Raw genomic sequence first — 27,852 nt, forward strand, 5'->3', positions numbered from 1 at the left:
ATGAGACAGGAAAACCAAATAGAAACTTAAAAAATTTGTGTTGGAATAACTATCCATGCAATCCCCATTTGTAAACTGTAACATCGATCTGCATATTGTTCCAGAGTACCTAATCTCTTTCAGGAATCTTGAGCAGTGAACTCCCACCTAAAAATGATTTTGGTGCCTCATTATTAATATTGGTTTTTATTAACATCTGACTTTAAAGAGTTGCTCATTTTAGGTCCTGATTATTAGATTAAAAACTGTGTGTAACAATATAAAAAAAGGAGATAAAACATTTAGAACTCACTAAAATACAAGGAACAATCAACTTCAGGGCCAGCTTTATAGCATCATTTAATTCAGCTGTGTAGGGATATCAAACACACCAGGAGCAAGGTATATTCCCTGATAATGCATCTTTGGCCAGTGCTTCTGCAGCTGGGCAGAGACACAGTGTAATACTCCATGGCCCACCACCCTTGCAGATGTCAGGCTACCAGCCACATACTTTGCCTGATGAACTATCAGTCTGGAGTGTGGATACATGATACTTTGAGGACTGTAGCAGTTAAGAGCTTTTTAGTGTTGGATCAAGCAGTAGCTGGTGTAAGACTGTGTGTGATGCGTTCAGCTATTTTGCTGACTGTGTACTAACGAAATGTGAGTAGCTGTAAGGCAGCAGGAACAACAGAAGGCCTCCAGTGGCATGTTAAGCCAGGTGCTTAGGAGGCTGCATTTTGTTCCTAACTGTGTTTACTTTAAATTGTAGCAATGGAAGTTTCTTCAGACAAGCTATACTTACACAACTTTCCTATTCAGTCCATGTTGGTGCAGTAATTACCAATTTCATTACTCCACTTGAGCAGACATCAGCAAGGATTCATTATTTTGCCCCACTTCATCTGAGGCTCTGGTCAAGCTTTCTTATGCCACCAAGTCCCTGACTTCCCCCATTCTCCTCTACAGGCAGGGCCAGTCTTTGTAACCCGTAGACCACTCTTCCCTGACCACTGTGACCCTTTCTCCCTCATCCTTCTTCGGGCAAAGAAAACATACCTCAGCTATAACCAATTCTATTGTCTTTCTCAAAGTCTATATTTGATTAGAAGTTTAAAAGCTAAACCCCAAAATTTTCAGGATATTTCTTCTATGAATTGAATTCTCACATTTGTGAAACTCTGTATTGCTGTTTTCTGATTTTTGTAACTTTTTATTGAATATTATTTTTGTTATGAAATTACACACTATGATTTATAAACTTACAATATGTCTCCATACTATGCTTCCACCTGTAATTTGTGATCATTATCTGATATGTGTTGCCAGAGCACCAGATGCCACAATTTTATTCCATCTGTGTATAATGCCTTCCGTTGTTTATATCTTCAGGAATTTCAAATGCAAGCAAGTCTTACAGTTGAATTTTGTCTGTATATGTCTATCTGTAAGTTGCCTTCCTCTCCTTTCAGTAATGTCTGAATTTATTATTACTAACCGGTTCTGACAGAGGTATAAAATTATCACAGAGAATTTTACTCTTCTGTCAAACTTGGTGGATATTCTTCAGGAAATTCAGTGGAAGTGTTTTCCACACATGTCACTGAAATAAATGACTGAGTGGAAATTCCCCAGCTGAAAGAAAGGTTTTTAAAGGAGTTCAGTCCTTAAAAGATAGCAAAGAATCCACTTGGGCACTCAACCTTCAAATGTAAATCCATGTTAAATATTTCTTTATTGGTTCTGCTGCTCAAATAATTAATCACAACCAATTCAGCCACTTCAAGTCTAGAGGAAATAGTTATGTTTGGGTTGTCTAACTAACTGCACCCCTAAATGGGATCAATTAAAAATTAATTGCTGACAGAACTACTATGAAATATTCCATGCTGGTAACAAAGTATTATAATCTTTGCCAGGATAAATGTTTAAGGTGAGAAGACCTTGCTGTTCTGTATTGAGGTGCATGTTGTTCTCCTATTGCTGTCCATCCCTGAAGTGACCATTCACTAGGCATTAGAAATGTTATCTGAGGAAGGAGCCACCTTATCTTTCTGTCTGATCTCTTTCTCTAGAATTCATTATGCCAGCACAGTGTGACAGCCAGAGTCAGAAAGAATAGCAGTCATGATTTTAAAAGTATGGGATTTGCTATATGTAATGACATTAAGTTTATGAGTAGTGGAGGGTTTCTTAAAAGATTTCTAACTTTTGAAAAATACTTTTGTATGTTAACACGATGTCCAGCTTTTAACATACTGCCATAAACAACCCTGGTTCTAGCCATAAAAGATTAAAAAAAAAGGCCAGGGTGTGGTGGGGGAATGGCAGATTGATGGGGGAGCAGGCAAAAAATAATATCTGGATGCCAGATGGTACCATCATGGTGATGGGGCCAGTTCACTAAAAAACAAAGGGAAATTCCTGAAATGCATTAGCAGGGGTGACAAAGACCTCAGGGAATTGGATATGGACAGAAAGACCAATGTGGCAGAGGCACCCAAAATCTCTTTCTTACTTTTCAGTAGGTATTTATACTTCTAAAAACACATAAACTATTTTAATTTGGTTTTCTTTGTTGAACAGTTTCCATCATGGTCTTTGTACCTGATTCACAGGTTAGTAAGTAAGTTTAAAATTTCCTGTTATGCCTGTACTTTAAAAATAAAGCATGTTGTGATTTTTGGATTGCCAAAAAAAAGATAGCAAAGACATATATATATATCTTTATCTACTGAGCCATTGCTTGTCCGCTTTAGGTTCATGTAGTGAAAAGGAAGAATCTTCATATTAAGATCTGATACACGTGGTTGGTCAAAGGGAAGGTCAGCAATGCAGCTGGCACACATTAGATAATGATTGCTATCTACTCATTCAAGGACCCACTACACACAGTCCCAACTACTTAAGATTTTTGTGTCACAACAATACAAGATAGAAACAGTTACCATACCCTGTGGAGAAAGGCAGCAGTGAGTGAGAAGCACCAATAACATCAAATAAAGGGACAAACCTGAAGGAAAAATCATATTCAAACTTAAAAGAAACTATAGAAGGACAGAATGTAATCACTCTGGTTGGAATTGGACCTGTGCAGCTGCCTCCAGCATTAATACTCATACAGATGGAAATTTTATTGATAAGTGGTAAGGACCACTGTTTCATGTCTCTGAACAATGACGCCAGCAGCTATCCCATGTTGTTATGTGAGCATCCTGTGGTGCTACCCATGCATTAAAACCTGTGAAGTTGTTGTTTTCTGAAGGAAAAGGATGGATTTGCATTTCAGCTCAAGACAAAGAGTCTGGAAGTCTGTGCTCAGTTCTGGATCTATCACAGAAAATTCCCAAGACTTCAAACAAGCCCTTGAACATTTCATTTCACCAGTAGTATCTGAGTTTAGAGACCTTAATAGATGGGTGTCTCTGCCTTAGAACACTCAGTCTGACTGGTACGTGCATGTCTCAAAACCTCAGACTTTATCTAAGCCATGGATTTAACCAGTGATGTTTTAAAACAAAGAAACAAACAAAGCAAGAAGGAAAAAACAACAAATAAAAAAGCATTAAGCAATAAAAATTAAGGACAACATGTAATTATGTAGCAGTGAGGAAAATTAGCTATTTTTCTCCATCACTCCAAGCATACCAGTATGTATATACTTGTTTTTCTTCATAGTACATTTTGCAGGAAACCATGTCCTAGACAGAAGAGGCTGCTGCTACATATGTCAAGAGTTCTGAAAATCTCTGGAACACTCAGCAGAGCTCTCCATGGGTCTCACCCTGAACCCACTATGACCTGCTGTGAAAGGTCTCTCACTGTTGAGCATTGACATTGTCTTCTCATTTCTCTTCTGACTTCTCCAGTTACGTATATTTTTCTATAGGGAAGGGAATATACATCAGTCCTTAGTTGAAGAAATGAGTTACTGCCTTTGTCATGTTTATTTGGGTTGTTATTAGAGGAATGATAATTACAGTGGGATTTAATTAAACAGTGTGGAATGACAACTGAAACACCTCAATCATTTCCCACTTCCTAAAAAAATATTTTTCAGTACATCTATTCTGTTACTTACAATTTCCAAGTAGTTCAGAGGTTAACATGTAGAAATGCCTAATGCTGAACAGTAGAAGATGAGGTATATGCAGGAAAAATAACTTCAAATGCATGAACTGTCCCCTTTTTATTAATATACTTTTTGAGGTTTGTGCTCACCATTTGGCAACATTTGTCATTAATGACAACACAAAGATATTTGAAAACCTTTATAATTTTCTGATGTTAGGATGATAGAAAACTCAGAAACATTATATATTTATGTTATACATTCACATTACATAAATGTAATGACCATTACTGTATGGAGATTTCTTTGTTTTTATGAGTTTCCCCTCTTTTTTCTGCTTTTAACTCTTTCAATTTGGCTAATTTTCTCTTTACCAGCTAACAGGTTTATTAGAATTAAATCACATTTCCAAAGTTAGTACTAAAAACTTAGAAATTGGATCTAGATTCCTTAAAACATACAATTTCCTACAGGTATTCTATTATTTTTCATTATGAGTTGCTGACTCAGGTAAAATAATATAATACCTGGCATTTATAGATCAAACCTCATTTCAAAAAGTATTCAGTTTTCTTCAGTAATGTTCTTACTTTTTTTGTGTGTGTCTTCTCCCTTTTTCCCCATGTTTGTATGATACACATTATGTGTAAATCTTCCAAGTATTTGAAGTATCTCTGTTTTTCTAAATGAAAATTTTTAATACCTTGAAGAATATCCTCCCTTTTGGTTTGGAGTACACCAGTTCTTCAAGAAAGCAAAGTTACAGAACAATTTATAGTGTTCAAAAATATAAGAAAAACAGCAAAAAACTGATGAAGACCACGACCTTTTTTTTTTTTTTTTTTTTCCCCATAATCTGGTTAGGGTTTCTACCTTTCACTTTGTCACATTAAGAAGCTGTATTTCAACTAGTCAAAATATCTAAGTCACAGTGGCTGATGCGAACCGCTTAATCTCTGAGAGGAGATTTTCCTCATCAAAATAGAATTACAGCAGTTACAGTCTTAGAGAGGCCCACCTGTACTGCTAAAGTGTATAACCCCCTCAAAATAAAAGATATCATCTTGGAAACAAGACAGATCTTTTCAGTTAAAATGCCTTACGAGCAGGAAAATGGAACCAGTTTGCATCATTAGTTTCCCAAAAGCTTTGCTCTTGTCTTTGTAGCAACATGATAAATATTTTCAAGTTTTACAATAATATCTGCAGTTACTTTCTTTCCTTTCTGTTACTTTCCATGTATAGTGCTAGTAGCAGATGTAAAATTTATAACAAGATTTTATAAAGACCCACAAAAAGTGGGTAAAGAGATGCACATTCCCTGCTCCAAAAGACTGTGACATTCCAGTCAGGGATCCTGATATATACATCCTGGGAAAACACTAGCTTCCCTTTTAGGTTATGGATATTTTTAAACTTCAGCATGAAGGAAAAGTTCTTTTGTCAACTAGACAGAGGCAGAGGATGAAAGGGAGAATAGTGTAAAAATATTTTCAAATATGCTCATCCCAAAACTAAATATCACTTTTCTTCCTATCAAAACTGTTCATGGGATTCTCACGGTAATAAATGATTTTGCTCGAGCGCCAGACCATAGTAGAAACAGACAGGCATATTGCCTTCAGCCCTGGGCAGAGCTGTTCAACTCTGGTGTGGCCTATCAGAATAAAGATCAAAGGAAGAAGAATACTATCATGACAGCCAGGCTTCCATGAAAAATACATCCCAAAAGCTGAGAAGTAGACAGAAGTTTGCAGTAGTGGACAGATTCCAAACACTTACTGTTAACGAGAGAGTGTTATCAACAGGGATTGTTCTTGTGAGCTTCAGCAAGGATCAGTGCCAGATCCAGCTACAACCCTTGCCTTAGAACTTGCCTGTGGCAGACAGTTTGGAAGAATGTTCAACGTAGAAGGCAAGACAGTCCAATAAAGCTATCTAAATTACCCTGTATTCATAACTTCAGTGTTCCAATACCACTGACATCAGGTATCAAAGCATAGGTATTGCAGGTTACAGAGTGCCCTGAAACTATTGTTTCTGGATAGATTTAGGAGTCATCTTAGTTCAACATGAGCTCATCAAAACAAGGTGTGTTATATTACTGCAACAATATGACGTGGTAAAGGGTTGAATGTGAATCTTAGGCTTGATAAATTTTGAGTGAAATGCTAGTCTAGTTCATAGCACTGACATTGAAAAAGCAGTGACAACACAGAGAAACTGAGAAATTATTCAATTTCTGAGGAAAATAATGAGAGATGGATTTCAGCCTGTTTTGTTGTAATGACAAGTGAAAAGTGCTTTTTATAAAATATTCATGGACTTCAAGAAGGAAAAATTTGGAGCATGTAAGGGTTACTGATCAGTAAGACAAGTGCAACAGATAAACAACTCCACAACAGAAATTAAAAAGTGCTGGGTATTTTTTTAATGAGAGAAAGATAAATGTCCTGTGGAAATAATTTTTTTAAAATTTATTTAAAATTTTAAAAATTTTATTTCATTTAAATTTAAAATAAAAATAAAACAAACAACAAAAAAGCTCTTCACCCTTTTCTAGCTTCAAATTAAGACTTGAAAACAGTTGCTGTGACACAAGAAAAAGTAATCTAAATTATTTTCCATGTAGCCCTGCAATTACCTGATAATAGCAGCCTTCTCAATAGTTACAATTGAAAAAAATTAACAACTAAGTCAAAGATTATCTAGGTTGAATACTTCAAAAAGGTAGCTAGTGGGATCATCATGTACATTGGGAACATTGGAAGATTGGTGGATGTCTTGCACTGAGGTGTTTAAGGATCAAGTTGGATGTTACAAGGGTTTGTCCTGTTTCTTGGATATGAGGAGACCTGCCACTGAGTTGCCAACAGAACCCCCTGTGTGTAATTTTTAATAAATGTATGATGAGATGAAGTTCTTGTGTTTCATTAAATAAAATTTGGCATGGGTAAGGTCATCCTGCTTTTGGTTCCCTGGCAATTTGTCGACATAACTTTCTTGCTCTCTTCGTCTCACAGGTTTATTCCCGAGGCTTGGTCCACCTGCAGTGTCACCTGTGGAGTGGGCAGCCAGATGCGGCTGGTGAAGTGCCAAGTGCTCCTTTCTTTCTCCCAGTCCGTGGCTGATCTGCCCATGGATGAATGTGAAGGCCCCAAACCTGTGTCTCAGAGAGCCTGCTACAGCGGTCCCTGCAGCGGGGAGGCAACTGAACACACCCTAGAGGAGACTCAGCTTTTGTCTGGCAGCTTGCAGGAGTTGGATGAGCTCTATGACTGGGAATATGAAGGTTTTACAGAGTGCTCAGAGTCCTGTGGAGGAGGTAAGGGCAAAATGTTTCTGTGCTGGATTTGCTTTCCTTCTTCAAGTGTGTGCTTGGCACATAATAGCCATAGACATGCTGCTTTGCTATGCCTAGTTAGAATCATGGAATCATTTAGGAAGGAAATAAAACTGTAACATTGTTGGGTCCAAACATATTTGAAAAGGCATAGATAAGAAATTTTAAAAATCCCATGTGCACAATATATTTCAGCCTAGGACTTCCAGATCTGTGCTCAGACTGTCACTAAGAGTGCTCAGTTTATTATATGTTCTGTTTCCTTTATCAACTGATCACCCAAAGGTGATCACCAAAAAAAGCTAAATATTAAAGGGGTCTGGTGGCACAAGCTAAAAATCACATATCATTTTTAGTTCTTATCTCTTCGTTTGCTCTGCACAAGCAAAAGCATGTGGAAGTAATTGTCCTCCCAGAGCAGATGAAATAAATAATGGACATTTTAAGGGCTCAGCTGTTCCTTATCTCTTTTCAACAAGGGACATCAGCTTCAATCCCAGTGCAAAAGAAAGCTTATGGCAAAATGGCACGAATTATATGGTTGTCTTGAACAAGCAGGCTTGGCAGTTGTAGTTTCTCAAAGTTAACAAATTTCTCAGGTTGCACATACTATAGACCATTAACACACATTTCTGATATCCTTTTTTCCCCATCATTTTATCTAACTAGTTCTGAGAAACATGTCTAGTCCAATATTTTTTAATTAAATCTAGATTTTTTCAGGTCTTGTCTTTTTACTTTACAACTTTCAGGTGAGTTAAGAAAGGATTACTATAGAAAAATGAAAAATATACACTGTAGAAAACAACTCCGCAATTTATGAGTTAATAATATGTACAGATTCACAGGTTACGGTCTCGAAAACCGTAGAAATTGGTAGAAAATAATGCAAAGGTTTTCTGTGCTTGCTTTTGGCTTGCTGATGGTAGTGAATGTTCAGAGCAGTACACAGCTGTCAGACCACTAAAACTTTTGCTTTATTTCCTACACAAAAACAAATTACACACTAAGTAGTGACAAACACTGATACTACGAGAGTATGTCATATGTTGATGTTACTGGTGTGCAGTAACCATTCATCACACTTTTACTGTGACTACCAAAACCTGAACAGTTCCAAGAAATATTGTCTTGAAATGAAGTATTTTTTTAGAATATAGAACTCATGCTTGTATTTTTCAAATGTAAGTCACTGATTTGTAGGAGACATTTTTCTTTAGAAGTTGATCTCTTTCAATTGTCAGCAAAAAAGTTTTAGGTAAGATTTCTTTTTGTCTGACAAAACTCCAAACTTTCCAGATTAGCAGATGCTAAGTCAGATATTTTTGTAGCTATAGGTGCAAGACTGGTCAAACTAATTTTATTGGTTTTAGAGTACTGGGAGAAGAAACTGGATAGATGCAGAAGTAACCTTTCACCTCCCAGAAGCAGCAACCAGAAGGAATGAGTTAGTCATATAGTCTGCTGCTGATGGCTTCATTTCCCAGAGCTGTCATCAAATATCATGTAACAATTATTCTATCCTGGTAGATATAAACATAGAAATTCTCATTTGATGGTGTTTTGAAAGTGAACTTAGACTGCCTAGATTCACATCCCATCATTACACATTTTTATACTGTGATTTCCTATTGAGAACTGATTTCTATTTTTTCCCAAGAAAAGCAACTTTAAAGCAGGCAACTTTTGTTCTAATAATATTGTGCAGTAAATAATATTTTGAATTCAATTACTTGGAAAATAAACTTCCTGAAATTTATATACCTTTTTTAATTATCTCTGTGCTGTGGAACTTCTGATTTATGACCAAAAGTTTTTATATTCTCTAAATGTTCAATGAGCCATCCTAATTTAAAGCTTATAACCATTTGCCACATTGACCTATCAAAAATAGATGGATAGTTGTCATTATGCTGAGACACAGCACAATGAAGCTCTAGTGTGAGATTCAAGAAGAAGCTAAAGAAAATGATAATGATCTCATTTTTTACTGCTGGAGCAAGCCAGATTTTTTTCCTCTCTCTCCTTTTTTTTTTTTTTTTTGTTTGTTTTGGGTTTTTTTTTGTTGTTGTTTAGTCTGGGTTGGGTTTTTTGTTTTCTGGCACAAGCTATTAAAGCCAAAAATTGTCAATGAACCTTCTAGCAATCATATTCAGACAGGAACCTTTTTCTTTGATATCTGTGATGTCAGGCAAGATTGCTAGACCTGTCAAAGATAAAAAGAAATTTTAATAGACAGACCAGAATGCCTGTAGTATGGACAAGAATTATTGGAATTGCAATCAGAGATTTCTTGGATGAGAGAAATAAGCAAGAGAAATATCCTTACTGTGAGGCTTAGGGCTTGTTGGATACTGTAAACTGAACAGTAGTATCAGAGCTTAGCTATATGAATTAGATAATGTAAAACAATCAGCATGAGAAATGGAGAAAAGGTTAAATTCAAGACCTCAAAGTTGTCACTTTTCGGTATTTAGGATTGAAGCAGACAATGGAAAACTGTTAAATTGATAATAATTGTTCAAGAGCTCATTTGGTGACACCCTTCAGAGAGGAAAAATAGAGACTGTGGAAGTACACACCCAGTTTAAAAAATTTTATTTGAGAGGGACATACAGAAAGTGAGTGAACTGTATGCCTAGCAAACAGAAACATGTCAACCGGCATGTGACAGGAATCAGTGGTTTCTTTCCACAGTCTGGAAAAATACTTCCATGGCTTCCATACCTCTGGATCAGCAGCCCTACTTTCCTGGCTTCATCAGTTTGGTCTTAATGTCAAGTCGGCACAGAGGTTCCATGCGGAATAGAGACCAGTAGTTTGAACACAGTGCCATTTCCCATCAGGTAGAGAACCACCTCTGCTCTTCAGCCAGGAGCATTCCATTCTGGAGAATCTGCAGCCTGTGATTGCTGCACATAATATGATTACATGCTTAACAGAAAAATGATTGAGCTAGAAAAATAATGAACATAACAGGGCAGTGAACATTTTGTTCATATAAGTAAGTTTTGTAAGTTTCTTTTCCTAGATATAAATCACTACCATTTGTTCTATCTTTTTGCTAGGCTACTCTTTTTACAATTTTTCTTAAGTCTTTTAAGAGATGACTTGAATAGCAAAATTGAAAATATGGGGCCACCTTATAAAGAAGGAAAACCCCAACAGCATTGGTTAACTACAGGGACTTTGGTAATTTTGATGTTGATGTCCATGTCCAAAATTGTCAAATTTCTTTCTTTTTTTGGTATCTAGGGTAAGGGAGACACACTGCATAGTCTTGTGTCATAGTCATGACCTTAATAGGCTTATACACAGAGCAGCCATAAAAATGGTAAACAAACTTCTTTTCTGGGGGCCCCGGCCTATACGGAGATTATGGAGAATTAATTTGTGAGTAATGTCAGGAATACAGGGACTATGATCAGCTATGTAGCACTTTGGTCCTCTTGAAGGATATGAAATCATTTTTTGCCTAATGACATGTGCTCTGGCATTAGAAACACCAGGACATATTGTTATCTCTGTGACACCGGTTTTGGAGTCTTTAAGGTTTTACAAGACCTTGGTTTGGTTTGGGTTTTTTCCTCTTCACATTAGCATCTTAATAAAAAAATTGAGGTATTTTGGAAAAATGTTGGTTTTGAAACTGTAATGTAATTGCTGGTAGCTAGCTAATCTTTTCATAGCTCGGATCTCAGGAATGAATGTAAAAAGCATATTTTCATTGTTTTTGAACCACTGTGGATTAGATTCTCATGAAGTTCAGGCCAAGTATTATCCTCAGACCCTCTCAGACTCCTTTTATGCATGGGGAAATAGATCCTTTCTCATCCATTTTTCTTCCTTGTGGCATGTAATGTTGCAATCCCTGATGTTCTAGCTTTCTAACCTTGTGATCCAAAAAGTCTTTGATGCCCCTAGTCATAGGAAAAGTAAGAGTAACTGGTATGCCATAGACTACATAAGGATTTTGGCTGTAAGAAGGAATTTCTGAGTTAAACCTTAATAACCAAATCTTCCAGTTTCTCTTGGCCCCAACAGCTGCTGTTCTTTCCCAGCTCTCTCTAACCTGTTCTTCCTCAGCTTTCAGATATACTCTGCATGTTTGCCTCTTTAGTTTGGGTGCAGGACCTTGGATGCAGAAGATTAAACTGAAAACAGCTGAATTGTCCAACTACATTTTATTTTGCATTTGCAAGTCATACTCTTGGTAAAAATATGGCATGTGAAAACCATGGCCATCTTCACACCTTAGCCTGCTTGGCCTGAAAAATAAAGTGCTTCATTGCACTTTATGCAAAAAGGGAAAAAATGAGAGCACTGGACAATTTTCTGTCCAGGGAGGTGAGCAGTGAATGAATCCATGGACTATTCATTGCAGCACTGAGAAACCTTTCAGAGGCTGAAAGCAATGACAAGTGTGCAGCTGGGGCTGGGTGTCACCACATGCTGCAGCCCCGTTAGTCCTGTTGGGCCCACCCCTGTCCTTGTCTGCCCCTGCAGAGCTGGTTGTGACCATTATTTGTTGTGTGCAGGTGTCCAGGAGGCTGTGGTGACCTGTCTGAACAAACAAACTAGGGAGATTGCAGAAGAAACACTGTGTGTTAGCAGCCGTCGTCCTCCACAGCTGCTGAAGTCCTGTAGCCTGGACCCCTGCCCCCCAAGGTAGGCATAATTTTAAGTGACCCCAAACTTTATTACCTTTCAGTCTGGAGAAACATACTGCCTCAAGCATGCTTTTCTTAGACTGCAAGGACTTACATCTTCCTGCCACAATCATAGTAACCAGGAGGTACAAAGTAGCAGTAAGACTAAAGGGCAGACTTCAGACTGTTTGCCTCTTTAAGTCCTTCAAGTTGGCTTAACTTTACCTAGAGTTTTGTCAGTTTTAAAGAGACTTTTCCAAACTCTCCTCTCAGAAAAGGTTTTGCAGAACCTGCTTGTCCGTGGCCTCAGGCAGTTTCCACAACCATGACCCTAAAAACAGCAGATCTTTCTCTGCAGAGAGTCACATCTGCACACTTGACAACAGAAAATAGCTGTTATGATATTCTTATGGTTTATTTAAATAGGGGCTGTCAAGTCTATAGGATGTACTGTATACATATTGTCTTTTTTCCCAGCTGTACACAGGTGCACATGCTCCACTGTGACACTGCAGCAGATTTTAACTACATTGATGTATAACTTTGGACTACATAAGACACTCAGAGCTCTCCAGGTGATAGATATACCTTAGCACATTTATGGATAGGTATATGTATGATTTATAAGACAACAGGCTACAGAGAGATATGTTGTTATGAATAATAGTAGATTTGGGATACACAGAGAAGTTTCACATTAAAAATAAAAGATGGCCAGCATGAAATAACACTAAGGACATAAATAATGGTTTGACTGGTAATCAGGATTTTGAATTTGTGACAAGCAGAAAACAGTATGTTGAAATTTCTTTACCAAAGCATTACAAGTATTGCTTATGGTGATACTGCTACCCTAACTTTGTTAAATTGTTTTTATTGCTGGAAATAACAAACAAATATTATATAACTGTTTGAAAAACACTTTGTAAGTGGAGCTCTTGTGGTAATTCATAGGTAAAAACATCACTGCTGCTGCGAGTGTATGGTAGAAGATTGATAAATCTGATCAGCCATGAAAAATAAATACTCAGCAGTTAAGAAAAAACAAGTTCACTCTTGTAGGCCAGTATTTATGTGACTTTTTATACAAAAATAATCTGAGTAATTGCATGAATACTCCTTGAAATAATCTGCGTGGTTATCCATAGCACTGTGGTAACTTTGCTACCAGAGTGGAACTACTTTAAAGCAGCCATAGGTATGCATTTCCCTGCATGAATTACAAGAGGATCATTCTGTAGGTGGGAATCAGCTTGTGAAGCAAAGGTGAAAGGGGATTGATGCAGAGGGGGAAGACTAAGCAGCTTTAATCCACCCCTAGGGCTGCAGTTGAGAAAAGGGGAAATTACTCTCTCCCCTGTATATACAACTTCTCTCCTGAAGCCCCCTCAGTCTGGAGGAAATTGCCTGTCTGCAGGCCCAGGATGAAGAACACCACGTATTCTGCAAATCTGTTCCTCTGGTCAGAGCAAGTAGGCCTGCAGAGTGCAGGCAGCATAGCTAATGGAAAGAGAGGTAACAAGACAAGTTGATGTGTCCCCCAGGCAGGCTATGATGAGATAATTACCTTCATGCTTCTGAAGTGCTACGCCTACTAATGTCACTGTGTTAAATACAATGATATATTAATGAAAGAGTGTATAAAAATTTTTGTTTTATGATCATTATTTACAGCCACTCTAATACTTTTTTTAGGAAAGAAATTAAGGATTATTTATTTAAATTAAGATTTTCTCCTTGTTTAAATTATAAGAGACTTCAGAACTGTAATTCAAGAAATTTTGATCCAGGAGTCTGATGAAAATTTAGGCTAAAATCATGTCCTTATATATGCTGATTAAGGCATTTCTACTCACTGGCAAGTCCAAAAATTACAATACACTGTGGCTGTGAACTTAGATCTCTTCTACAGAAGTTTCTAAAATCTGTGAACCATTGATGCTTCCCAGAGCTCTTGCTGATGACTTATAGTAAGAGCTGACTGGTCTTATAGTGTTGGCTCTTCTCTCTGTTTTCCAGCTGCTTAAGTGCATTAACAGAAGCTAAAATTATAACAACCACTTTCCTAAAAAATTCTTGACATGTAAGTAACTTCTGGAGTATGAAGTTGTTGTGGGTAGAGGAGGCATTCCACTGAAAAGGCAACTGAGATGGTGCTGAATGTCTAGGTAGGCAAGGAAAAAATGTCCACATCATGAAGAAAAGGCTGAGAAGCCTTGCCCAAGAGAATAAAAATTCTCTCAATATATATTTAAAGAAATCATTCCCGTGACATTTCTTGAACCTAAGCAGCCCAGCTTGCTTAAAATTTAATGATTATATCTAAAATCTCGTACAGTTAAATATCTTGCTTAGCTGTAGAGGGAAAACATTTAAATGTTAGAACTTCAAAGCTTAATGCTGCTTCTGCTACGGGCATTTTTGGTTACATGTGAGGCTACTCTGTAGCCTCCCAAAGGGCTAGTCACATAAGATGCAAACAACTGTTTTACCTGTTTTACTTTAGATAGACTGAACTACAGAATCTCATCAGCCTTTCTGAAAGGTCAGAAGGCATGGACCTCAAGAAAGATATTGTAAAAGTAGGAGGTAAAGAGTAATTTCATTCTGGTTTTGATCCATCTTTTTTCTCTCAGACACTTGAGAGGAATGATACTAAAAGGATTTGCACAGTAACTGGATTACTGTTAATTTTGTTCCTTACTGAAAATAGATGTGGATAGATTAGAAAACTTCCTTACTCAATACTTGAAATTAACCTATGGTGCTGTCAACCTTTTCAGTCTGTAATTGCCCTGGTCTGTCTTTGAACAGAATATAATAAAAGAATATACTGGAAATATACTTCACATTTATGAAAACACTGAGAGATGATGGTGCTTGTACAGCAGCTGAGAATGCTTTGAAATTGTCTTTGGAATTCTGGCTTAATATCTTAGCACATTACTATTCTGAGTACGTGGAAAAGAGACAAAAACCAAACCACAGAAATCTGTCTTCAAATACTCACAGCTGTATGGAGTCAGAAAAATCCCATACTTACAATTCTTACAGAAGAAAGATTAAGAATTGGGAAGAGCTGCACACAAAAAAATTGGAAGATTTCCTTCATATTCAAGTCCAAACTGAGTCTCCTGGGGTTTCAGATTTTGTTGAGAACTTTTTTGTGTATTGCTTCAAGAACAACAGCAGAAAAAGAGTCCAGACCCTCTTCTCCTGGAAATCAGTGTAACAGAATTTCCCATTTTGAACTGAATTAAGAAAATGGGAAACACTGCAGAGCTGATTGCTAAGTTGGGAGCTAATAACTGACTTTCAACACAATACCTACAGAGTAAATTTGCTGTCATTAACTTAGTTTAATATTTCTAGACAAAGGATATATCTTGCTTTGGTATACTAGGGCAGCCAGCATGCTTTCCACAGGAGAGAGAGGAATGAAGACTACGACAATTTTAATTCAGTCATTCAGTTACTTAATTTGTGTCAGTCAAGCTGTACCACTAGAAGAATTACATAGCAATAATAGAGCAAAGCACAGTCTTCCAGAAGTAAACTCAGAATAGCTGTTCAGTGTCTAGAAATTTCTTCTCTAAGTAAAAAAAAAAAAAAAAAAAAAGGAAGATCGCTCAGTTTTGCTAATTGCTATGCTTGTATTCTAAACAACCAAAAAAAAAACCCCAAAAACAATTACAAGAACCCTATTTCAATGCTTTGCGCTGTTTTCAGCAACAAAATTACTCACATCCAAAATGCGTCTTTTCTTCAGCCTCCACAGCCTGATTTACAGAGGCAGTCATCATCTAATCAGATATAATTGCTCTTGTTTATAAGAGCAACAGCATGAGCCCCTCATGGTGAGCAAACAAGCTCTATCAAAGGGGTGAAAGAGAATATTGTAACTCTGTTATTAATTATAACTGCTCAATAATTTGGTCAATGAGTGTTGAAAAGTTTTGGTAAATATGTAGAGTAGTGAAGAGAGAATCAAAGCAATGAAAACCAGATGGCTGAAAATGGAAGAAATTACAGGCAATTTTTACAGCTTTTTTCATGAATATTTTCAAAACTGAACTTTTATTTCTGTGCAACAAAGAACAGCTGAATTTTACAAAATGAAAAAAACAAAAGAAAAAGAAACAGCAGATGGTTCTAGGAATAGCACAAAATTTCACCTCAGCACTCTCCCTTTATCACTTCAACCCTCTGTGGTTTGCAAGAAAATATAGGAAACCATCTGAGTAGTTGTGATACATACCTGAAAGGTCAAGCATTGCCTGAGTTACCCTGGGTTCTTTCTCATTGACTAATTTTTTTTCTCTTTCTTTTTTCATTTCTTCTTTGTAGGCTTGATTTGTTTTTGTGTGAATGAATCACCTATTCTTATTTTAATGTTTATTTGTTAAATATGGTATTATCATCTGTTTTGCTCTATTTCCCATATGAAGTTAAACTACAAAGGATAAAAAAAATCAACATGTTTTTCAAGGCATTAGATTGGTGATAGGCCAGACTTAGTGTAAGGCATGCTCCTATCAACAATCTGAAATTAATTCAATATGGGTGAAAGGGACAGAGTGTTCTCTAATCTGTTAAAGGTGACCTAAGTGTGAAGGGTGTTGATACAGATGTGTTTTGCATTGGTGGGGGGAAATATTAGAGCATCTCTATCTAGTTCATGAAAAAGGTTAAAAGGTCTGCAAGTCATTATGTCTACAGATATTGCACTACAGCCTTACTGGCAGGGGATACCAGCTCTTGTTATTATCAAAAACTACCCAGTTCTTGCAATTTGGGAATTTTTTTAGAGTTGTAAGTTAGAATTAGCATTAATGAGGCAAAGATCGTATTACTATCTCTTTGTGACACAGACAGGTATTAAAATCCTCACAAACAAGTGATGTATTTTTTAAATAGATGCATTTAGGTCTATTCTTAGCTGAAGCACATTGACAATGGCTTTGAGAGCCTTTTAGATGTAGCCCACAGAGCCTCCTGGGGTCACAGACCACAGCCTGGACTGTGGTGGAAGAGGTTGGAGAATCAGACATTAGAAGGAATATGCTGTCGCACAGGGCAGATACACCCTTGTTTGATGCCTGCAGTTTGAGAAGCATCTTAGACAGAAGCCAAGGACTTGGTGAGGGAATCATAAGGTCATTTATTCTCCAGCTTTGCTATGCTAACACAGGCCTATACAAGGTCATCTAAACAAGTTGCCCTCCCCAGGTGGCTCTGTTGTGCTCTGGCTCCTCAGCGTCCTTTATGCAGCTATAGTTACAGTGAAGTCCCCAAAGAGAATCTTTTGAGCCATGTGTGTCACATCAAAATGTGAAGCAAAGCAACTTGCAAGTTCAGAGGGTCACAGGAGCTCTGGAGCCTCCATCATACCCTTCCTCCAGCTCTTCTAGTTTAAAATTTCAGAGGTCTTCCCCCATTTTGCTTTTAAATAATATGACGGTTCCTTCATTAGCTAGGATGACATTAAAAGACATTTTCCTTCATTACAGCTTGTATTCCCATCAGACTACTATCTCCGTGAAATATTAGAATGCAATTACAATTTTTTTAGTAACTTCTACCATATATCCTTCTTACTTTGAATGATAAATCACACTTCTTTATCAGAATACTGTATACTTAGATAGATTATTTTCCTCTACACAGATCTCCACTAATTTCTCCAAGTTAGTACACCATTGTGTTGAAACAATTTTGTCATGCCCTAATAAAGTTTTGTTATAGCTTGTTTTGTGATGAGTATTAGCTTTAACTTGTGCTAGGGACTTACTGATCTCCTCTGCAGAGCAGACTTACTCTTCTTTTTCTTCCTGGCACAGTCAATTTTCTGGGTTTCATCACCTTAATAAAGTCCACTTCTCCTAACCTTTCTCTTCACTTTTGCTAGAATTTATTACTGATATTTTTCAATATTTTGAACAAATTTGGTATTAAAAAACTTGATATTATAACTTGATAATAAAAACTTGATTTTTTCAGTATTTTGAACAAATACCATGTCACTCCAGCGTTTCATATGTTAGCTTACATTCCTAATTATTTTCTCTAAATTTATTCTCAATCTTCTTCAGTATTAATTTACTTCCTCAGCAGCAGGATTTCATTCCCAAAGAAGCCTTCTCAACAGCAGCAAAAAAAAAGCATGTCTTTCCTTTTGTGCCAAATATGAAGTCAAACATTTTGTAGCATAATGAGCAGGATAACTTTTTCACTTCAGCATTAGCATATGAAACAAGCTACAGGGTCTTATAAATTGTTGATTTTACAATCTTCACTTCCTTTAAAAAAGGGTGAACTGAACAGCACCATTATATAACATATATATTAACAGCACTTACAGTATTGTTGAAGTAACTTGTAAGAGTCTGAGAAATACCCAGTACTTTCAAACCAATAAATCTTTATGGATTAAATGATAAGATATGCAACAAAAATTAAATTATGCCCTAATTCTTGAAAATATATCATATGGTTCTGTAATATAATTACTAATCAGAAATATTCACACACGAATTGAGAAGGTGCCTTCACTTCCATTCAGTATGGAGTGAATTAAGTACCTATTAAAGGAGTCAGACTGAAGAAATTATGAATTCTCTATCTGCCAAGTAGGTCTGATACATCTCCAGAAGCACAACAAGATCTATTTGTGCCCATGAAAATTTCCATCTTCACTGTGCAATAACCCACTAGAATTGTGACTAAGCTGATGTATTGTATATTCTAACCAGCTGTTAGTAGTTTATTCACACCTTTGGGAGACACTTGGAGCACTCAAACAGAGTTCTCTGCATCTAATTACCACCCAATGGTGATAATTTGTCATTGTATTGTATGGATGTGTGTCTGTTTAATTGTAATGCTTACATTGTTCAGGTCTGAACAAAGATTTTCAGGTATATAAGACAAGTACATTTCCCTTCCTATGAGGAAGCAAACTGTACTATCTTAAGTCATGATTTTCTGCGAGATCTAAGAAGCTAGTTTCTCACCCAGGAAAATCTGGAAAAGTGCATTAAGTTGTCCTTCTGCAGTATGTGGATTCTGCACACAGAATTCTATGTAGATATAGCAATTAGGGTGGATATATGACATGTTTTAATACCTTTGAATTTGCCTATGTACATCATAACTTTTATGATACCATCATATTGAATAGAATTTTTCCTTCCATTGAGTCAGAATCACTTGATACTTCCATGAATCTGACTACTTTAACATAGTTGTTTTTGACAGTTTGTGGGTATAATATGAGTTTAGAGCCTCTCCACTCTAAGTAAGGAGCACCTCTTAAATGCCTATGGGAAAAAAACCTCTTTTAATAGAGAAGAGTAAATTACTAAATATATTACTGGTCACAGTTTCAGGATCTCTAAATATAAAGTAAAAAGGAATAGAATCATAGAATGGTTTGGGAAGGTCCTTAAAGATCATGTATTTCCAATACCGCTGCCATTGGCAGGGACATCTTCCCCTAGAACAAGTTGCTCGGAGTCCCATCCAAGCTGGTCTTGAACACCTGCAGGGATGGCGCTTCCACAGTTTCTCTGGGAAGGTTGTGCCAGTGTCTCACCACACTCACAGTAAAGACTTTATTCCTAATATCTAATCTAAATCTACTCTCAGTTTGAAGCCATTCCCCCTTGTCCTGTTACTAGATGCTCTTGTAAATAATCTCTCTCCATCTTTCTTGTAGGTTCCCTTCACATACTTGGAATGCTGCTATTAGGTCACCCCAAAGCCCTCTCTTATCCTGGCTGATAATCCAAATCCTCTCAGCCTTTCCTTACAGGAGAATTTTTGCATCCCTCCAATCATCTACATGGTCTTCTCTGGACATGCTCCAACATGTCCTTCCTGTGCTGGGACCCCAGAGCTGATGCAGCCCTGCAGGTGGGGTCTCAGCAGAGCAGAGCAGAGGAGCAGAATCCCCTCCCTGGCCCTGCTGCCCACGCTGCTCTGGATGCAGCCCAGGACACGTTTGGCTTTCTGAGCTGTGAGTGCCCATGGCTGGGTCATGTCCAGCATCCTTGGGGGTGGCCCCAGCATCCCTAAGTCCTTCACAGTGGGGCTGCTTTCCATCTGCTCATTCCCCAGCCTGAATTGACACCAGGGGTTGCCCTGACCCTCCGTGAGATTCCCATGGATCCATAATTTGATCTTTTCCAGGTTGTTCATTATAAATATAAAATATAAATATGAAATTCAGCATCAAATACTGGTTCTGGATGCACCCTCGGAATAAATTCTTGTACTGCCTTTTTTGCACTATATTGCAAGGACATTGAAGGGAATTCAAAGCAGAACACGAGGGAATGTAAGCAGACATTATGAGTTTCCTGAGTTCAATCACAGTACCATATAGTAATAGAGATATATTCTTAAGTTCTTTCCCCTACTAAGAAAACTAGAGAAACACTGTGTATGCCTTAATTTGAGAGACAGTCTGTTTGTATCTTCTTCCTTGGTTAAAGAGTTCAGGAATAATTCATCCTGTTGAAAATATTATCCTAATGCTGCCAGCCAGGTCAGCAAGAAGCTCATGTTATCTGCTGGTTTTGTGGCAGTACTGCTCATAAAATTTGGATTTGCTAGAGAATTACTGAAACCCAGTCACTGTTATCTGAACACTCATTCATGAATATTCTTGTTTTGTCCATTCAATTCAATTACTCACCTGCTGACAAATGCTCAGCCCCATCTCTACACCCCAAACAACCCCCCTTCCAGGTAATTTTTCCAATTGATATATCAGGCATGACATTCTGCAGTGTCCAATATCCATTTGGCTACTTTGGGTTACCTATCCTGGCTATGCTCCTTCACAGGTTTTGTTGGTTTTTTTTCCTGATCCTCCTTATTGGCAGGGCATAAGACTTAAAAAAAGTCCTTAACTTAGTATAAACACTACTTAGCAGCAAACAAAATATCCCTGTGTTATCAACATTATTCTCACACTGAATCCAGCCAACTATAGAGAAGGAAATTACTCTACCTGAGTAGAAACCAGGATATTTTTCCTTTGCTTCTTTGCAAAAGAATCATGTAGACTGATCTGCAAAATTTATTCCATAAATTAGTGGTTCTTGTATTTCTACATTGCTTGAATGCAAGTTTAGGGCAATGTACATTAGCTCAAACTCACCCTGGTGTAGTTCCCGGTATGTTTCCTCCACAAACCCTCATTCAGCTTCTGCCATCTCCAGTTACAAGTTCCACTTGTACAATTTGTGTTCTATTCCTCAAACCTCCCAATATTATTTCTTAACCAGCTTTCCACCTTTACACTGATTTACTCTTTTCCTTACCTCTTAACTGCTTCATTCTTGAAAGACCTACCAAGGATCTATTTTCATTATATCTCATATAATAAATTAAACAGCATCCTTGTAACAGGTTGCTGCTTTAAGCATAAGCCAAACTGGTATTCATCTTTTCAAACCTAACCTGCTCTGTGTAGTTATATTAAAGACTGCCATTACTATCAATTATCTCAATGCTGAAGTTTCCAACCAGAATAAAATTCTTGTGTGAGGCACTTTTCAGTACCCATTATGTCTGCTAATTCCCCAAACAAGTTCCCTGCCAAACCAGTTCACTTAGCTGAAGCTGCCTTTTCATGTTCCTGTATGGTTTGTGCAATCTGTATGTACAAAAGTCCCCTGAAAGACCCACTGCACAACCTCCCACTGTTCAAAATGTTGACAGCAGAACACAAACCCTCTTTTCTGTCCCGTCTGAATAGTTGATGTTCTGTACCTCCAACTCAAGGGACAGCAACACCTTTTTAAAGTGCAGAACATTATAAATATTGCTTGAAGCATGTCATAAGGTTATTCTAGCTATCAGAATTGTCAGCTATAGAGTTGCTGAATATTCCTTTTACCCTCTATACTTTTCTGATATTTGAGTTCCTTCTCTATATTCCTCTGTTTGGCTCTGTTATATAAATATTGGCTCCCTGCCACAATCAGCTATAATGAGCTGCAATGTTAATTGATATCAGTAAGTTTACAGAGTGCAGGCCACTTCTGTCACCTACCAGAGCACTTTCATGGAGCCTTTGATCTGCTTATGTGTGTTGTCTACATATCTTTAATGGACTTGCTTCACTTCAAGGAAGACACTTTTTGAAGAAAGCACCTCATTCTCCCTTGAGCACAACAGTCCCCTGGAACCTTTCCTGCCTGTTCAGTTTCCTTGTCACAGTGGAGACACTGTGCAATGGATACTGTATGATGGATTTTGTGAGGCTGGCTCTGAACAACTCTAAGTATGAATTATTTTTTCTGGTTTTGCTGTGATGATTTCTTTAAAAGTATTTTCATTTTTTTTTATATTTTAATGAGCATTGATTTTTTCACAGCTTAGTTAAATCTCACTTTTCTTCTGAAGTATGTGTATATTGTATGTGTATTTGTAATGTTTGATCTACTACAAATTGAACCACAGCAGTAGGGTTCTTCCTAGAGAAATCAGATCTGTGTTTGAACACCAGGGTTGAAGTCTTTGCTCTCATATTTTATTTCAAAAAAGCAGACAGATTTTACTGTGAGTGATTTACCATCTGGATGAAAAATAACTTGTAGTTAAAGTCTTGGTTTCTGTGCCACTTTTTTTGCGACTTCTCTGATTATAAAGTCAAGAACTGACTTGGGAGTTCTCATCTCAAATCTGTAGCTTCACTGCAAGAAACTATGCCACCCATATGGAATGGTTGGTATATTTTCCTGCTGTTCAGAGCTTAAGATCACATTCTGACATGGTATTTTAGGTGTGATACTGAGCATATTTACTCAGTCAAAGGATATATCTGTTAAATGAGACTCTTCACACCTGAAACAGGAAACTTTGCCACAAACAATGTTCCAGGTTCATCAGGGAAAAGAAAGAGAGGACATTTATGGTATGTCATTTATGGACTTCTCCGTCTTCACCACCAAATGGAGAATGCACAGGTTGACAGAGGACAAGAGGAAGCCAGTATTGATGTAATATGTGATTTTCTCAGCCTGTTGTATGCACATATACACATATACACATACATATACACATATACACATATATACATATACACATATACACATATACACACATATACACATATACACATATATACATATACACATATACACATATGCACACATACACACATATACACATATATACATATACACATATTGTTGCCTTTATGAGAGACAACGGCGACCTGGTTACAAGAAGACAGCACGGCAGCCCGGCCTCACCCGGGCTACTCGGACTAACGACACACGCAGACACCAATGTGGTGGACGGTCGAAAGCTTTTATTATCTTATTTCATGGGTTTAAATAGTCTTGGGGGACTTTGCTTCGTCAGAGGGGGGCTGGGGGTCTCAGGGGATAGTGGGTAGTGGAATTTTACTTGGGCCGGTGTGGCTGCATTCCTCTGAGGTTTCTGGAGTTAATAGATAAGTGGGGAAGAGAGGCAGAGAGGGGGATGGGTCTATCTTTCCGTCACATCCCGAAATCTTCCGTTCGCCTGTCCCTTACCTACCACAACATATACACATATACACATATACACATATACACATACATATACACATATACACATATACACATATACACATATACACATATACACATGTACACATACATATACACATATACCCATATACACATATACACATATACCCATATACACATATACACATATACACATATACACATATACACATATACACATATACACATATACACATATACACATATACACAAACACACGGGCTGCCTCACAGCCCTTGTGCACTGAGGAATGTCTTTACGCAGGCAGGTGTCAGATGTTAAGTCATACGCTTCCAGGCAAACCTTTCTCCACACTGATGAATGTTTATTTTAGAAATAAGAGCTCTTTTCTTTCAGTTTCATATGGTTTAACCACATAAAAATACAATAATTTCCTTTTTTGAACTAGTTTGGGAGGTCTTTGTCTTGAAAAGTGTTTACTTTTGCTGTGCAATCTTCAATTGTCTTGGCACTGGTGGAAGGGACTCTGTCAGCATTAAACCACATGCCTAGATAATTTTCTTATAACATCTAACACCTAAGAATGATTTGAGGTTTACCATATATGTTATGCATTTAGGACCTAATCCAAAGTTGTCACCTACATAAAGCTTTGGCTCAAGACTACAAGTTCTACCTACATCATTTACTTTTTCCAGACTGATTATGGTGATTGACAACAAGGCTTTGTTCTGAAGGCTTGTAGCTCTACTGGGGCAACAACTAATTCTAGCATCTTGTCTTAACATGACTAGGTGCTTACTAGCCGGTGCCACTTTCTGATCTCTCTAGCTCGCAGAAGCATTTTCTGAGCTCCAGTTCTTGTGGCAGTGAGAGGGACGGACGTTTCAAAACTCAGATAAGAGTGCACTCTTGTCCCCTGTTGTTGTTATTCATGACGCAATAATGCCTTGAGGCTCCTATCAAGCTAAGACTCCCATTGTGCTAGCTGGTAGCAAAAGACAAAATAAGATAACATCTTTGCTGTCAGGTTACTAACTAAGCAGGCAGCATGGACACGGCAAGGGGTAAAAAAAACAAACCACACTAAAGTACTGTTGTGATTTTGTGACTATGAAGTTCAGACATAGGTGGGAGAATGGTCAAGTCCAGCTCAGTACTTTACTATTCCCTTTGGACTTAGGGGGAATATACCCACACTCACAGGTAGCCCATGTTTCAGCAGTTCTGGTGTCACTCATCTCTGGAGTTAGCAAAGAGCCAGGAACAAGATCCTGCTCTCTTGATCCTCCAGCTCTTCACCTGAACTGCTGGGGTACAATATGATATTGATGCCTGTTTTTTTCTATTGAAAGAAGGAAAGTTCCTTTCTAATTAAAAATTAGATGTTTAGAACTTTACAAATTTACATGTTCATGTCATGTGTTGGAATTTTTAAATAGGTTTAAACTGATAACAAATGCCCAAGTTTAATTCAAAGACCACAGGAAATATTTTTGTTAACTATGTGAAGATCATTTCCCTATTACAAACAGCATAGTTAAACTGTTTTTCGAGAGAATCTCTAACATTTTTAGATTTACATTAGTAGTATGGAATAATTGTCCTGCGGTGGTAAGCAGAGATTATTGAGACTTTTTTGGCCATTGGAGCCTCAAAGTTGTTCCCTTTATTTTATTCAGGGGAGTTGTGAGTATTTACATTTTTAAATGCACTGACCATGATAATTGTAGAAACTGTTGACATAGAATTAAGCATATATATAAACATTCCTTAGATAAGTCTAATTTATTCAATGAGAATGTTCAGGAAAATAGCAATTTTTTATTGGTGCTTTAGACATTAGAGTTATAATTCATAAAAGTGATAGTAGATCAGATTGTTAGTCTAATTCATAATATATATTGGCTGATAAATTTCCCAAACGGTGTTTTTCTGTTCATAAAATCCGTCCATTACTAATTCAATTTGTTAGTTTCTAGTTCCTGGAAATGCAAGAAATGAAGTCTTTTGGTTCACTGGGGTTGTCATTAATTTTGTCTAGTTTTTAGAATACACCCTTCCCTTGTCATTTTGTGTAAGAAAAACTAAAGGACAACCATTGCCTTGAGCAGTCAGATCTGGTACTTCTGCAACTACATCAGAAACTACTGAGTCTGGCTATCTCGATGTGCATTATATGTCCATATTGTCAACCAATTCTAAAAAAACTACTAAGATATACTTATGGAAGAAGGAAGTCATTCATTTGGAAAATTAAAAGTTTCTGTGATCAGTTTTGGTTTTGAAATTTTGATGACACTTGAATGAAGTTCTATTTTTGGACCATCCTCTGCTCCCTAAATATTTCCAGTAGAAACCTTTTTTCATCCATGTTCATTTGGAAATGTTCACATATGTGTGATACATGTGATATGTGTATCAGTGATATATATATTACTGATAGACATATTCATTTCAACACATCCAGCCCTATGAATTGCCTCTTTTCTCTTACATTCCTCTTTGCTAGCCATCTCTAAATGTCTCAGTGGTTTTGAATTAATATAATTTTTGTTCAATCAGTTCAAATATTCAGTGCATTTTATGTATATCACTAGAGTTATGTATCTATATCCTGAAGAGGATGAAAACATTTTGAAATGTGTTTCATATTAAATACAGTTGTTGAAATGTTTTTAAAGTCTAGTTTGGTCTTACATACATAAACACTACTTAGATATTTACGATGTGGAGATGGACAATTTGTGAACTGATAGACCTAGAGGTAGGACAAGCCAGGGGTTTAGTAGCATAAATGCACCAAAGTCCTACTGTATGATAAGGCTAAAAATACATTGTTTCTCTGTTACCACACGTTAGTACAGCTTTGGGCAGTAGGGAAGAAGAAAGGGGAAGGGAAAAAAATCTATGCAATTCTTTCACCAGGTTCTGAAAAGTAATATGGGAAGTACCAAGCAGATGACTTTCAGCTGTTATATAAATCAGCAAGTATGCAGATTGCTCCTAAAGTCTATACCTTAACAGCAGCCCCAGGCAGCATACAATGCTACCAGTTCCATTTGTGCAAAGTTCCTTTTGCTTGATTCTGTAACTGCTGTACTCGGCCTTTAAAGTGTAAGATTCTTTCCTATTTTAATTCTGGTATTGACAGATGCATATAGGACATCCTTTTTTGTATGCCCTGTGTATTGGAAGAGTCACTATGGCCAAAATACCCAGAAGAAAAAATACACAGAGGAATTCACAGCTAAGAACCACATGAACTAGGACATATTTCAGTTAGCATAACATAACACTCTATAGTAGGGGCAAAACAGCATTTCTACAGAAAAAGAGTATTATGTATATAATTTTAAGATTATTATCTCCAAAAGTACAAGTAAATTTAGCAGGTAATTTACAGTACGGTAAATTTAGCAGGATAATATTAATTCAAAGTGTTACAAGCACATTTAGCTGTTATAAAATATTTCCACAGCCCTGTAGTTCTATAAGATTTTCACTGGTTTTCTCTGTGTTTCTTAGGATGTTGAAATTCATGTGTACCATTTATGGTTCATTCTTTACCTTCCATCTATGCAAGCCCATTAAAGTCACATGGGACTACAAACATACAAGGGTAAGAAGTATTTGACCTCACAGTTCATGAGCTCCTCAAAGGAAACTCCTCTTTAATGTAGCTGGAAAGAATTGTGAAAAAAACAAAGTTCATTATGGGAAGGGTAACATGTAACCTGCAGCATTCAGAAATTTCAAACACTGGAAAAACAAAGCCTTTCTCTTTATGGAAACACAGTATTTCTTTCTGGAAGAAGAAACAGACACCCTCTTCTGAAGACGTCAAGATGTCCAAAGGGTTTATGTGGTTTGTTAGCCACTGAGATGTGAATTGCCAACAGAAATATTTTGCAATTACACCAATAACAAACAAAATGTTGCTGGAGGCAACAGCTTCTGCTGGCACTTGAAAAAAAAAGAAATTTTGGCAACTAACAATGTATCAAAATATATTCCGAAGTAAGAAAATGCCTTCTTTTCACCACCTATTCAAATGTCTCATTTTAGATTGCACCAAAACTGAAGGGTAGATGATAGATGATATTTCCATTAATTCTGACAATTTCATGGGAATATCTGGGAAGACCTCTTCCCCCAGATCATTCATATGGAGAACATATTCCATCGTAGTTTAAGTGGCTGCCATATGTCACTCCTTTTCCATGATAAATAGCTCCCAGTACATATGTACAGATTAGTGTCCTTCAGTGTATTATG

General features: G+C 37.1%; 1 protein-coding gene across 5 annotated transcripts in view; it reads left to right on the top strand.

The window, feature by feature from the left end:
* The window catches only part of ADAMTSL1 (ADAMTS like 1), a 391,430-nt gene that overhangs the window by 311,751 nt on the left and 51,827 nt on the right, over positions 1 to 27,852 (top strand). For all 5 annotated transcript variants that reach the window (XM_030258675.4, XM_030258676.4, XM_072922779.1 and 2 more), the window contains 2 exons: positions 7,078 to 7,379; positions 11,936 to 12,065. In XM_030258675.4, the coding sequence (XP_030114535.4) occupies positions 7,078 to 7,379; positions 11,936 to 12,065 (432 nt within the window). The remainder of the gene's footprint in view (positions 1 to 7,077; positions 7,380 to 11,935; positions 12,066 to 27,852) is intronic.

The sequence above is a fragment of the Taeniopygia guttata genome, chromosome Z (genome assembly GCF_048771995.1).
Source record: "Taeniopygia guttata chromosome Z, bTaeGut7.mat, whole genome shotgun sequence".
NCBI classification, from domain to species: domain Eukaryota; kingdom Metazoa; phylum Chordata; class Aves; order Passeriformes; family Estrildidae; genus Taeniopygia; species Taeniopygia guttata.